Source organism: Gadus macrocephalus, chromosome 14 (assembly GCF_031168955.1).
Source record: "Gadus macrocephalus chromosome 14, ASM3116895v1".
Taxonomy (NCBI): Eukaryota; Metazoa; Chordata; class Actinopteri; order Gadiformes; family Gadidae; genus Gadus; species Gadus macrocephalus.
Genome location: NC_082395.1, coordinates 10190832 through 10204542, shown reverse-complemented (window position 1 = coordinate 10204542; position 13711 = coordinate 10190832). Strand labels below are relative to the sequence as shown.

The 13711-nt window shown below is 39.1% G+C and overlaps 2 protein-coding genes and 1 long non-coding RNA gene across 3 annotated transcripts; 1 reads left to right on the top strand and 2 right to left on the bottom strand.

Annotated features, from left to right (window-relative positions):
• The first annotated feature begins 731 nt into the window (after positions 1 to 731).
• fth1a (ferritin, heavy polypeptide 1a) lies at positions 732 to 2987 on the top strand. Its single transcript, XM_060070598.1, has 5 exons — positions 732 to 1109; positions 1383 to 1487; positions 1639 to 1785; positions 2101 to 2226; positions 2541 to 2987. The coding sequence occupies exons 2-5, from the start codon at positions 1386 to 1388 to the stop codon at positions 2697 to 2699; spliced, it is 534 nt and encodes a 177-aa protein (XP_059926581.1). The 5' UTR covers positions 732 to 1109; positions 1383 to 1385; the 3' UTR covers positions 2700 to 2987.
• A 1897-nt stretch (positions 2988 to 4884) lies between these two features.
• tesmin (testis expressed metallothionein like protein) lies at positions 4885 to 9922 on the bottom strand. The gene is made up of 6 exons (XM_060070596.1): positions 9833 to 9922; positions 9394 to 9465; positions 9021 to 9123; positions 8289 to 8426; positions 7501 to 7628; positions 4885 to 5176 (listed from the first exon to the last, which is right to left on the bottom strand). Exons 1-6 carry the CDS (start codon positions 9910 to 9912, stop codon positions 5011 to 5013), a joined length of 687 nt encoding a protein of 228 aa, XP_059926579.1. The 5' UTR covers positions 9913 to 9922; the 3' UTR covers positions 4885 to 5010.
• Positions 9923 to 11182: 1260 nt separating this feature from the next.
• On the bottom strand, positions 11183 to 13396 carry LOC132472514 (uncharacterized). The gene is made up of 4 exons (XR_009529094.1): positions 12954 to 13396; positions 11796 to 12029; positions 11384 to 11474; positions 11183 to 11250 (listed from the first exon to the last, which is right to left on the bottom strand). It is a non-coding gene; the product is annotated as an uncharacterized LOC132472514 (long non-coding RNA).
• Between the last annotated feature and the right edge of the window lie 315 nt (positions 13397 to 13711).

Sequence of the window (13711 nt, the reverse complement as noted above, 5' to 3'; positions counted from 1 at the left end):
TACCTAGATGGGAATGGAATGCCTACTGACCAGGAGTAAAATGGACATTGGGTGAACTATTTGCATAAATATGTAGCATGACCTAATGCTGCTAGGACTGCAACAATAAGTGGATTAATTTTTAGATAAATTAATACAATGTATAGATTGATTTAGAAGGTACAAATACCAAAATATAAGGCTGTTTTTTTAAATATAATTTTAAAGTGAATGTGTTTTTTTTGGGCTGATAATCAGATTAGGAAAGTGCCGTTTGTACTGAGTATGTAGGCCTATATTGTTGAATTTCATTATTTTTGTGAAGTAGACCAGAAATACGCCCAGGTGCGCCAGATGGTCACCAGGTCACGAAGTGTATATAAATGTATAATTTTTTTTCTCTCTGGTTATTGGATGGCTCAAAATATAGGACACTGGCTGCTGGTAAATGAGAGGTTGGCATTACAGCTATGGACCCTTTAACAGAGTGTCAATAGTAAGATAATCATTACATTAAGGATGTAATGATTATTATGCCATAAAAAGAGGGTCTTCTTATTCACCCTCAGAAAATGACCATTATGGAACAATCGATGATTAACTCGTCTAAAGTGGATTTTATGGTAATTCATTATCCGACTCATTCAAATCTACATTGACAACGCTCTATCTTTTTCCTTAAATAAATATTGATTAAACATGACACTGACTGAACACTGAAATGTAGAAATTTAACAATCAAACAATGTTATTGAAAGGATGATGTTAGTTTGAAATTACTGTAAGCCACGCCCTCTGAATGAGTCTAATGACGTAGTTTCCCGGCGAGCCTCGTCTTTTCATAATCATTTCGTCGACGGACAGTGAAGGTTACCTGCTTCAACAGTGCTTGAACGGCAACCTTTCAGCTGTCTTTCACCTACTTTTGGATAAATTTCTAAAATCCGATTTATTTTAACTAAATATCCACTACAGTCGCCATTTTCGTTTAGATTTCGTGTTATTCGAGTATCATTAGCCTACATCGCTAGCTGTTTAGCTAACAACGCAAACAGAATATCTGTCGACAAGACGATCCAACATCCAACTGAGTACTTACCTTCCACATCCCGACACAAGAAACGATAACGGTAAGATTGACTATGTTATGGTGTTCATTTTCTAAACAATACGTCGATTTCTGTCATGTCAGTGGTCAGCTAGCTGAACAGAATGAACTGTACTTACCTGCGCAATTATATTACCAGGCTATCTGTATGACGAATGTGTCGCAGAAACCTGATACATTTCCACAATTTAACGTTGAACACTGATGTGTTTAATACACAAACGTTATTTATAGGCGGCCCTGGCCTATGTGACTAATGTTTGTTAATCGAAAACACGCAATGTTTGTCTTTCAGAAAATGACTTCTGCAGTGAGACAGAATTTCCATCAGGACTGTGAGGCAGCCATCAACAGGCAGATCAACCTGGAGCTGTATGCCTCCTACGTCTACCTGTCTATGGTAAGACCCAAGGCCTGTTCATTACAAAGACAATGAAATTGTCATGCTCATTTCCACTTAACGACCCGATTCCGGTTTTGTAAACAGGTTTTCTTTGCAAAGTCATGCCTCGTTGTTTAAAGTCTACACTATTGTTTTGTTTTTTTTGCAGTCATACTACTTTGACCGTGATGACATCGCACTCAACAACTTTGCCAAGTTCTTCCGCCATCAGTCCCATGAGGAGCGTGAGCATGCCGAGAAACTGATGAAATTACAGAACGAGCGAGGAGGACGGATCTTCCTACAAGACGTCAGGGTACGTCCATGGGGCAATTCCAACTTCCCTTTTTGAAGTCTGAGATTTTTATAAATGTGATATAATTCATCTCAGAAACTAGATCTTCATTAGTTTTCCACGTAATAAACGACTACCACTGGCTAGCAGGGAATTGTGAAACAAATCGTGAGGGAGGGAAATGAGGTGAAAGAGATAAAGAGGGCGTTTATAGTTGAACTCTAATCTTTAGCACTCAGTGCAATCTTTACGAGACACGAGTTAAACGTTAAACTGACGACTCAAAAACAGCAGTTACGTGGGTGATTCATGCGCGACTGTTTTTCTTTTCTCTAGAAGCCAGAAAAGGATGAGTGGGTGAGTGGTGTGGAGGCTCTTGAGTCTGCTTTGAAGCTGGAGAAAAGTGTGAACCAGTCACTGCTGGACATGCACAAGGTGGCCGCTGATCACACTGACCCACATGTGAGTATTTCTCAGTCCTGTTACATTTTATTTTACATAATAACAAGGATCGCAAATTACCCTCCCAGTCTTGAACAATTAATATATAATTTAGTGTTTGGTCTCTTTACCGGTTGCCGTGCAACGGTTAAAGTCCAATGTGTGTGTGGACTCTTTTGCGTCCCCGGAATTTATAACCTGTTGCCAATGAATTGGACTGAATCCAGTCTATTTTGGTCTTTCAGAGTTCTTCTGTCGCACTACAAAACTTGAATACTTAATTCTTGAATGCAGATAATTTTTATGAACCGATCTTTGTTTTATCTTTTTCACAGTTGTGTGACTTCATCGAGACCCACTTTCTCGATGAGCAGGTGAAGTCCATCAAGGAGCTTTCAGACTGGGTGACCAACCTGCGCCGCATGGGGGCTCCCCAGAGCGGCATGGCAGAGTATCTGTTCGACAAACATACCCTGGGCAAGGAGAGCGCTTAGACATCTCCTGATGTATTCCATACATTTATAAACAGTGTGTGCATGGTACTGGCCCACCAGTCCAAGCTTTGATATTTTAGCTGTTCTGCTTGGTCGTAAGCCATCAATATTGACTACAGATCACTTAGTGGCCCTTCATTGAATAATGTAGTTGGTCCAGGAACTGTGTCCTTATGCTTGTCACCCTGATCAGTCAACTGCCCCAATCACCACCGTGTGTCTGCAAAGTTTTATTCCAGCAGTTGAAATGTAATCAAGCTTAATAAAACGAACCCTCTGGATTCTGAACGTTTTGTCATATTTCAGGCGGGAGGGGGAATCTACTATCGATGCCAAATTAATTATATTTAGGTTTAGATGGATGCATATGACAAAATATAAATTTGTCTTTCAACGTCTAACGTGTAAAATACAAGAATAAATCAAAGGAGCACAACTTTAATCTTGGTGCATAACAATAGGTACCATACCAGTCTGGATGGTTAAACCATCAAATGGGACTCTCCGGGCTCCACTCAAACATCTGTATTTGTCTGAATTATTTTGTTTAAATTCTGTCAATTTTTTATCTGTTAATTTGTCAACAAAAATTAGTAAAGTAGATTGGTTTTAAATTATATTTGGATTAAATGTATTATATATATATATAATACATACATATATATATATATATATATTCTAAAGTCATTCACTCCAGATGCAGTGGCTTCTAACGGGACTGCCAATGAACTTTACATTACCTTTGTGCTGACTTGCCCGTATGCGGAAAATTCATACCCCGCATGTAACACACCTTAATTAATTGCTAATGTCTACATTTATTTGACGCAAAATAAATGTCTTAACATTACACTGAACAATAAGACACACCCCTTTTTATAATATTGAAGTCCTTTGCAATTTTATGTTAATATTTTGCATGTATTTTTTAAATAGTTCACATGTCATTTGACTGAATCAATAACATATATTATTACCACACTGGATAATAAGTCATACCTCTTTAAATTGGATATTACTACTTCTCTGATACGAGAATCTCACTCTAATATGAATATTCTAACTACATTTTAATTTTTTAGCAGTTCCCTTGTCATGACTCAATCATATTACATCATATTAATCATATTACACATATACAACATATTATCCCTACACTGGGCGATAAGACACAATCTATTGTATTGGATATTAGTTATTCTCCTTAATATCAAATTAAAAGGTTATTGTCAAGTGTAGGGATATTACCTGTTGTCGATTAGAAGTCGTGTCACGTGAAAAAAAATCCTTACAAATATTAGCAGCTCCTATAGCTTTACCTTTTCTTCTACCTAGGTTTGTTTTTTCCAAGAATGCGCACTAACGAACAAATCAAATCTGTTGACAAGCCACTGCGCATGCTCACAGACGTGGAGGCTGAGAAGGTCAGTGAGTGCAGAGCAACATTTCAACAGGTATCCCTGGTTAATTTAAGCAGGGGTGTTTCTATTGAACAAAGTCTAATTATTCACTTCAGAAAAGTGTTAAGTTCCCGGTTGTTAGAATGTACACAAAACAAATTTCAACTGAACACAAATTACATTTGTGTTCTGTTTTTTTTTCTGTGTTAACATTAATTTGAGGCGATGCTTGTAATCAGGGAACTGTACAATTGTAACATAAATTTGTTTTTTTCTACTTCAGTTAGACAAAGGACGAGATCGCGGGTACAAGCGGCCGAGATGAGTTTTCTCAGAAGGGTGGCTGGCGTCTCCCTTAGGGATAGGGTGAGAAGCTCAGCCATCCGTGAGGAACTCGGATTAGAGCCGCTGCTCCTTTACTTAGAGAGGAGTCAGCTGAGGTGGTTCGGGCATCTGGTAAGGATGCCCACTGGGCGCCTTCCTTGGGAGGTGTTTCAGGCACGTCCAGTGGGGAGGAGACCTCGGGGAAGACCCAGCACTAGGTGGAGAGATTATATCTCAACACTGGCCTGGGAACGCCTCGGGATCCCCCCGTCAGAGCTGGTCAATGTGGCCCGGGAAAGGGAAGTCTGGGGCCCCCTGCTTGAGCTGCTCCCCCCGCGACCCGACCCCGGATAAGCGGACGAAAATGAGATGAAATTACATTTTTCCGAGCCAGTCCATTAAAACTGGTGAAAGCAATACCAAATCCACAGTTTAAACCACCTTGTAACTTAGTTTTACCTGTTTATTTCCATAACATTAATTTATTTGTGTTGACTAAATCACCAAATATTTGTTATAAACTTTATGTGTGTGTGTGTGTTTTGTTAGTTAAACAATTAACAATGTGTTAAATATGAAAATAAATATTAAACAGATTCCACAATCTTTGTGAGACAGCGGCCAAACTCTTGGAGTATCATCCTCTGGGCCAGGACATAGCAACAGCCCTCCCTCTCTGCCTGTGCGGCCTGGGCTAGCAGGCAGTCACGGGTGTCCGCCACCACAGCCAAAGTTATCAGCGACGGAAAGCACCTAAACAAAAGATATTGAAGAAAATTGTTTTTTTTCCGCATCTATAATAATAATAATAATAATAATACATTTAATTTAGAGGCGCCTTTCAAGACACCCAAGGTCACCTTACAGAGCATATAGTCATCATTCAAAACGATGTAAAACAGACTAGGAATAAAAGGAAAACAGAGGTTAAACATGAATAATAATAATAATTAATAACACTCAAAGACGCCTAAAGTGAAGGGGGGACCTCACTAACCACCACCAATATGTAGCACCCACTTGGGTGATGCACGGCAGCCAATCGGTGCCAGAACGCTCACTACACACCAGCTTGAGGTGGAGAGTTAGGGATGAGGTGGAGAGTGAGGGAAAAGAACATTTAAACACTATCGACCATATTTAAACACTATCGATCACATTTAAACAATATCGACCACATGTAAACACTATCGACCACATTTAAACACTATCGACCATATTTAAACACTATGGACCACATGTAAAACCTATCGACCACATGTAAACACTATCGCCCACATTTAAACACTATCACCCACATTTAAACACTATGGACCACACGTAAACCCTATCGACCACATTTAAACACTATCGCCCACATTTAAACACTATCGCCCACATTTAAACACTATGGACCACATGTAATAATAATAATAATAATAATACATTTCATTTAGAGGCGCCTTTCAAGACACCCAAGGTCACCTATGTAAACCCTATCGACCACATGTAAACCCTATCGACCATATATAAACACTATCGACCACATTTAAACATGTAAACCCTATCGACCACATTTAAAAAAAAAAAAAAACTATCGACCACAATTAAACACTATCGACCACATTTAAACATGTAAACCCTATCGACCACATTTAAACACTATCGACCACATTTAAACACTATCGACCACAAGTAAACACTAGCGACCATATTTAAACACTATCGACCACATTTAAACATGTAAACCCTATCAACCACATTTAAACATGTAAACCCCTCTCGACCACATTTAAACCCTATTGACCACATTTAAACCCTATCGACCATATTCAAACACTATCGACCACATTTAAACTATCGACCATATTTAAACACTATCGACCACATTTAAACACTATCGACCATATTTAAACACTATCGACCACATTCAAACCCTATCGACCACATTTAAACCCTATCGACCACATTTAAACCCCATCAACCATATTTAAACACTATCGACCACATTCAAACACTATCGACCACATTTAAACACTATCGCCCACAATTAGATTACTGCTCCCTCCCTAATGTGTCTCAGCTGTTACTCGTTGCTTGCCCTGTGTGTGTTTGGTATTTAAGCCCTTGTCTTTCCTTTGTTCCTTGTCGGATCATTTTAGTTTGTGGTGAGTTCTGTCCTGTGTGTTACCTGTGTTCCCGGTGTTCCCTGTGTCCCTATAAGACTAAACCCAAGCCAATCGAATGTCTTGTATTACTGTTGGCTTCTGTTCCATAGAAGAGATTAGAAACACAAACTCTGTTTCAGTTGCCCATTGTGAGTTTATTGTGTTGTCAAGTCCTTGCTGGTTGTGCAGCCACAAATTGATTTCCCTACAGGGATAATGAAATTTCGTGTCTATCTATTTATCTATTATGTAGACAATGCTGCCAAAACAATCTCAGCCCCTGCCCAAGTTTGGCCCTTTTCCATTGGCACTTCCGGCGGAGCCGAGTCTGACAATCCTGTGTTGATTTGACTCTCCATCACCAGTTTAAACGTGCCGAGTTGTACCGAGCCGCACCCGAGATGGATCATCTCTGAGGTTTTGGCAAAACGCACCAGACCCACCACAAAGCCGGTTGCAGTGACGTCATCCCGGCTTGCTATTTTGAGTGTGAACAGTCTCTCAAATAGTAGGACTATAGGCTCACACAAAATATGTTGTAAGGAGATGCAAATCCAAGACGCTCTGGGCATTTCAGCCCAGCGTGTCAGGGATTAGCAAAAGTTAATCCAATTTAGCACATGTGTATGGAAAAAGGCCACAGGAGTGCCCTGCCCCGTCTAGAGGATATAAGTGTTTTGCCCTGCCAATTACGATATATACAAAATTGAAAATGTTTCAATGTGGGCGGTGAAGTAAAAGTAGGATTTGTTCAACAGCCCTGTTCACGAATGGACATATCGTTTAGCCGGGTTAAGTCTGAGACCCTATATTGTATAAGTTAAGCAATCTCCCTGAACATGCATCTGTTAAAAAATTATCAAAATCCTGTCAAACTATGCTCTACTCCTTTTAACAAACAATGCTGTGCGAAAGACGACCACAACTTACGTTTCCTTTTGCATCCTGTTATTGGAGCTGATTTCTGTTCTGCCACGAACCCGGGTCTTCACCTCAGAGTCATCCCCAGAGTTCAGACAGCCCACACACTTACAGGTAGATGAGCACATCATCTTGGCCTACACAGAAACACAATGGGAGATTGTGTTTCTTATCACCATATATATCATAAAAAATGGTGATAAGCAACCTGGTGTTGAAAAACGTTATAGATATATATATCTATAACGTTTTTCAACATCAGTTTGCTGTAACACTATAGTCAAACCATCAATATGCACAAAGCAGCGTTCAATACAAGTAAAAAAATATTTCAAATCAAAACAGAAAAACAGTACAAAAAATAAATACAAAACAATATTTCTTTATTATATAAAAAACAAATAAAATGGAGTACCAAATATTTTAACTCAAGATCACTGAAGGAAGGGTCAGCGATATTTAAATTGCATATTTCTTATAAAGTTAATTGAATTAGTGTTGTGTTTCTTTGGTTAATGTTTTAGTATCCTAAAAGTGTGTCTTGACTGAGCAATCCATTGGGCAATATAAAAAAAGTCAAATGGGAGTGCTGTAATAGTCTTTCTTTTCATTATCAATTTGATCGCATTAGAGAATCTTGAATTCACCACTTTCAGCAATAGAGAGCCTGACTCCTGGTCTAGTGCTTCTGTTGAGGCCAAGGCCTGTTACTTTTGCGATTCCTATTCCAAAACAGCGAGACCTAAGCCTGGTTTTATTTATTGTGAATGTGTCTGTGTGGGTGTTGGTGTCTTTACCTTATAGCACTCGCAGTAGTTCTTTAGGCAACTGGACTGTTTGCAGTTGCAGTCCTTATTCTGGTTACCTTTGACCTCCCCTGATTGCCTACTGACAATATTGAACTTGAAAGCCTCTGGGTTACGATCAAGGCAGTTCTATAGTAGAATAAACAATAAATGAATCTCACAAAGTGGGGCAATGAATCATGATGCCAAACAAACAACAATATTGTGCTAGAGTCAATTGCAGCTAGCAGTATCATTGGAGATGGAAAGAGTAGACCCTATGGAAACTCCAACAGATGTGCGAGACTACAGTACCAACATTTTGAATACTAAATCACACATTTAACATTTCCGTCGCAATAATCACTGATTGTAATAGCCACAACTCTTGTCAGATAAACTGTCCGTTGTCCACTGTCAATTTTATTTGTTTTTAGGTTGACATATATCATTGCTTGTAATTATGATAATCGTTTGAAAAGAGAATAGAGGGAAGGGATGTTTTCTCAGTTGTATAGTTTCACGATCCATTGGACTTTCAGAAGCGCTTTTCTGCTCTCTTATTATGCTCTCTCCAATCTTACCTACAGCACCTTTAATTACTTATTGATTATGTCTCATGCAGGTATTGCTCGGTTATAACATAAATTGGCCATAAATATATGTCAGCTCTTGTGTCAGTTCTGGACTCTGGACTTGGTTTTATGCTAAAATAATTGTCTTATGATTCAAGTGTTTACAAACCAAGATTGCAGTATGCCGCTCTATGTAATGCTCAGCATTATTGCAGCAGTTGACACAATTGCAGTTGCTGCAAACCTCTCCGTTGGCAAAGCAGTCACAGTAGCTGGTAAAGATAGAAATACACAAACTTAGATGGTTAACCCACAACACAAAACCTGCATGTGTTTCTCTGTGTGTGTGTGTGTGTGTGTGTGTGTGTGTGTGTGTGTGTGTGTGTGTGTGTGTGTGTGTGTGTGTGTGTGTGTGTGTGTGTAGTCTTCCTGCATTATGCACACCTAATTGAGCTATGGGTGTTTGGAAAGAAAATTAGCATAATCGGTTTAAGCTCTTGCTATTCTGTATTAATTATTATAAAATGACATAATGCACCCACCGTTTCAGGCATTGTGACTTGGTACAGTTGCAGGGCTTCTTGGACTTTGAGTCCCGCATGGTCGCATTCATCCTATGGGGCACAATTATATGGATTAGATTGACAAATTGACAGGCTCCGAAATAAAATCGTACAAAACTTAAGCTGTATGGTCAACCTGCAACTGTGCAGTCACATGTTGTTCACCATAGAGTTGATTACTACATAACTCTGTTGGCCATTTAAGATGCCGAAAGGGTTGCATTTCATATATTATCCATAGGCATTACATTTATTATATTTGCACAATAGTCAAAATCTAATAATTGTATTGTTGTTGCATGTCTTTTTATGCAAAACTACATACATAACGTTATGGCATCTCAACGTGTTAGGAGGGTCAGAGGTATTTATTGTCTTTTTATTAGTCCCTTTGTTGCTTTTGATTCTACAGCCTTACCGGGCACCTGTGGCTTCCGACTTCCGTTCCCCTTGGTTGATACTGGTCTCAGAATACAGAGGACAAACCGCCTGCTGCATCTACAGAAAGTGGACATGTTAACCTATATGCAAATAGATAAGTCATGATGTGACAAGATGATCGGATTCATTGATATATATTTATGTATTGGTATATTGGGTGAAGTGGTTGACAGCTGGGTCTGTTGGCAATAGAGGGCTAGGCAAAACATTGTCCTCTTAAGTAAGAAGTAAGGGTACACTCACCTCTGGCGAATACACAAAAAGCAATGATTACTCTAGAGACTATTTACATATATAACATAACATATATAACTATATAAGTGCCACTTATATTTTAATGTTTATGGTAAGGATTTATTACTATAACATCTTTAACCATGAGCCTGATCATGGAGTTTTTGTATAGTGACAGGTGCCACATAGTGTGCTGGCGTTACAATGTCTGGTGGGTCCATTGTACGCAGGTTGGGGGATTGAAGTTTAAAAACTGTGCTGAAATGGCTTGAGACCCTGGACGTTGATCCAGCTCAAGGTTTTCATCTCTGCAATTTAGTTGACTTTGCCAGGAGTCAACTGGCATAGTCAACTGGTATAATGCTGCTGTCTCATAATGCAGCAGCATTATGAAACAGCGGAGGATAAAGTTTTTCTATTGTTTTACGGTTTACAGTTTACGATTTGAGGCTCCTCAAATATTTATTTGAGGAGACATATTATTTTCCTGTCCACACTTTTTTTCACTTTTTATTGTCGTACTACCTAAACGAACATTGCTCTGCATGAATGTGGTTGGTTGAATCCAATAAAAGATGCACATTGTTTTTTTGAGGCAAAAAAATTTGAAATAATACGATTCTCGCTAAAACGCGATGTCGGGAATAACAAGGTCAGTCATTTAGGGACCCCACTAAACATCCTCTTTGTTGAGATTTATATTGGTATGTTTCAGCTACACATATTATGGAGGAATATTTCATTGAAGTTGTTCCATTTTCAGACCTTCGGATGTTATAGCATCTCGTCTGAAGAATGTAATATATGCATGTCCACACAGTTAAAAAATGGTCAGTAGCTGTCCACATCTGGGAACATTTTCAGATCTTCTAGATTAATAAGTACATGACCAACAACTTTCGAAATCGATCAATGCAATATATCCTGCAAACCGGAATTATTAGATTTATACTATATATATATATATATATATATATATATATATATATATATATATATATATATATAAATATATATATCAATAGTGAGCAAAAAACAACTGTACTCACTATTGTGACACACAATATGGAAATGACCAACCTTTGTCAAATTAGTCTGACATTGCTGAGCATCCTGAGAATCTGAGGGTCCAATTTCGGCTATAGCATTATGTAATTCACCCTGAGAAATATGCAGAGACACAGGTGTTATACTCAGTTGGCAACCACAAACATTTATGAAAAACACACAAGTATTGGTGCTCATTCCTTCCTAAATTCTTTAATGTACAACTAAACCGATGGTGTAAACTTACAGGCATCATGCCACGGTGCATGTCTCCCGCTGCAACCCATGGGAGCGAGATTGAGCTGTGGGAATTATTTTCTAGAAGACCTGCAACTGGGCTAGATTGAGTTGAATAAACAGTCATCCTTTTATGCAAGGAACTCTACCCTACGTCTGGCAATAAACAAGCATTTGCTTGTTGAAATGATTGCCCTCATACGCATTTTGGTTTGGATTTTCTCTCCATGTGGTCCAGATGGACAGCGGACAATGCAAGAATTGCTCCATCAACTGCTCTGTTAGCTTTTTGTGTCATCGTGTCCAGTATAATCAGATGGCACCACACCATTTTGAAAGCAATTATTGCAAGTGGGACTAACTTAAATATAATCGATCACCTGAATCCTAAATGGAGTGCAAAAGAAGGAATGATGCATTACCTGAAGCCCAGACAGTGGGAAGGCACTACTTCGCAGGGTTCATGTTGCTGAGGAGGGTGAGGAAGATTCCCAGGCAGAATAGCATCAGGCTGTTGCATAGTCCACACACAGCCCATTATTAATGGTTGACCATCACTGAAGCAAATTCCCTCTGCATCCTGGTAATGCCCTTGCTCCATGGTTGTGAAGGTCCTTATATGAGCCTCAAGGGAGGTGGCACAGGAAGCAGCAAGACTATATTAACATTGAAGAAAAAAGATTGAACCAATACATTCATCCAAGGGTAACCTAATAATAACACCTATCCTTAGCGCTAAGAGTGAAGCAATATTCAATGCAGAATCTGTTTCTGGTTAGGTTAATCCCAGGCCATTTTGCAAATGTATTAGTCTGGGACATATCAGTTCATTTTCAATTTCCAAGGAGGTGTTGTCAACGTCCGTTGACTGAAAATGCCTCTGGATTATTGAATATACCTACAACCAATAAGAGCAACGAAACGTGCGTTACACTCTAGCAGAAACCATCTTCCTCGCCTTCCTAAATGGCGCTCCTCTGTGCAGTTATCGTAACAAGCCTACCCCATACAAGATAAACGGTTGCGATTGGCCCGACCCTGGACAGGTCTGCTGGAAATCTATCTTAACGGCAGGGGGGCCGGACGCATATGACAAAACAATAAAAATATGAGCTTGCAGAGCGAGTGGAATATCACTCTCACAAGACAACCTTTCATGAAACTATATGAACTAAAATAGCTATTGGTTTAGATTAAGGAACCACGTAGTGAGTTTAAAACAAGTGCACAATTGTATTATACTTAAACTTTGATTAACGAATAACCTAGTTGATTACCTTACAGAGCATTGTGAATCATACATAGAATAGATTAAACATTATAATGAAAGAGCAAAAGGTGAAGAATTTCAGTTATCTTGGTATAGTTAGGTACATTCCACTTGGTAGACCCATTTAAAAACGACCGACATCAGGTCGACTTTTCTAGCTAACAGGTTAGCTCTTGCCAACTCAAGAGTCTAGTAGTCTAGTCTAGTATGTAATATAATATATTTGCTTTAGTATTGTCCGTTATACCTAAACAGTATTGGTGTTGAATAATGTAATGCTATCATCACATTGGCTAAATTGGTAAATTACCTAGCGTATCGGGCGCCGTAGGTAAATTACCTAGCGTATCGGGCGCCGTTGGTAATTCACCTAGCGTATCTGGCGCCTTTAGAATACTGTATCTGGGCGAGGGAGGGCCATCACACCTGTCACTCAAACCTCGAGCCAGTTGTAAGGATATTTGAGTCATGATGTACAAGTCGAGCTGGCGTTACTACATAGTTATCCGGTTGATGTTCTGTTCTTGTACGATTATTTCAAGTTGAAGTTCTACATAAATGTAAGATCATTTTATGCGTGACTTTGTTGAGGGTTGTTTTATTTTAGCTCATGTACTAAACATTCATTTTCTGTGGCTGTGTCCATGTGTGTGTGTGTGTGTGTGTGTGTGTGTGTGTGTGTGTGTGTGTGTGTGTGTGTGTGTGTGTGTGTGTGTGTGCGTGTGTGCATGTGTGTGTGCGTGCGTGTGTGTGTTTGTGAAGGAAGGTGAGGAAATACCCGTAGTAATGATCATTCATGTTATAGATGTTATATTCTGAGCTTATTTTATTAACAGTTATTACTTGGACTTTTACTTTGAATACTTAGGCACAATTCATAACAGAAAATTAAGTAGACTTTTACTCAAGTAGTATTCTTTTGAGTGACTTTCACTTTTACCAGGGTCATTTTCTTGGAAGATATCTGTACTTTTACTTTTAAGTATGGCTTTCGGGTACATCCACCACATGCTGTTTGTGCATGCGTGCGCACGGTCGCACATGTGTGTGTCAAAGAGTGTGTGTCTT

Coding starts and splice junctions, on each gene's coding strand:
- tesmin (XM_060070596.1), bottom strand. CDS start 9,912: ATGCAGCAGGCGGTTTGTCCTCTGTATTCTGAGACCAGTATCAACCAA. Junction 8,427..9,020: donor AGCGGCATACTGCAATCTTG/GTTTGTAAACAC, acceptor ATTCTACTATAG/AACTGCCTTGATCGTAACCC. Junction 7,629..8,288: donor ACTACTGCGAGTGCTATAAG/GTAAAGACACCA, acceptor GTTTCTGTGTAG/GCCAAGATGATGTGCTCATC.
- fth1a (XM_060070598.1), top strand. CDS start 1,386: ATGACTTCTGCAGTGAGACAGAATTTCCATCAGGACTGTGAGGCAGCC. Junction 1,488..1,638: donor CCTACGTCTACCTGTCTATG/GTAAGACCCAAG, acceptor TTTTTTTTGCAG/TCATACTACTTTGACCGTGA. Junction 1,786..2,100: donor TCTTCCTACAAGACGTCAGG/GTACGTCCATGG, acceptor TCTTTTCTCTAG/AAGCCAGAAAAGGATGAGTG.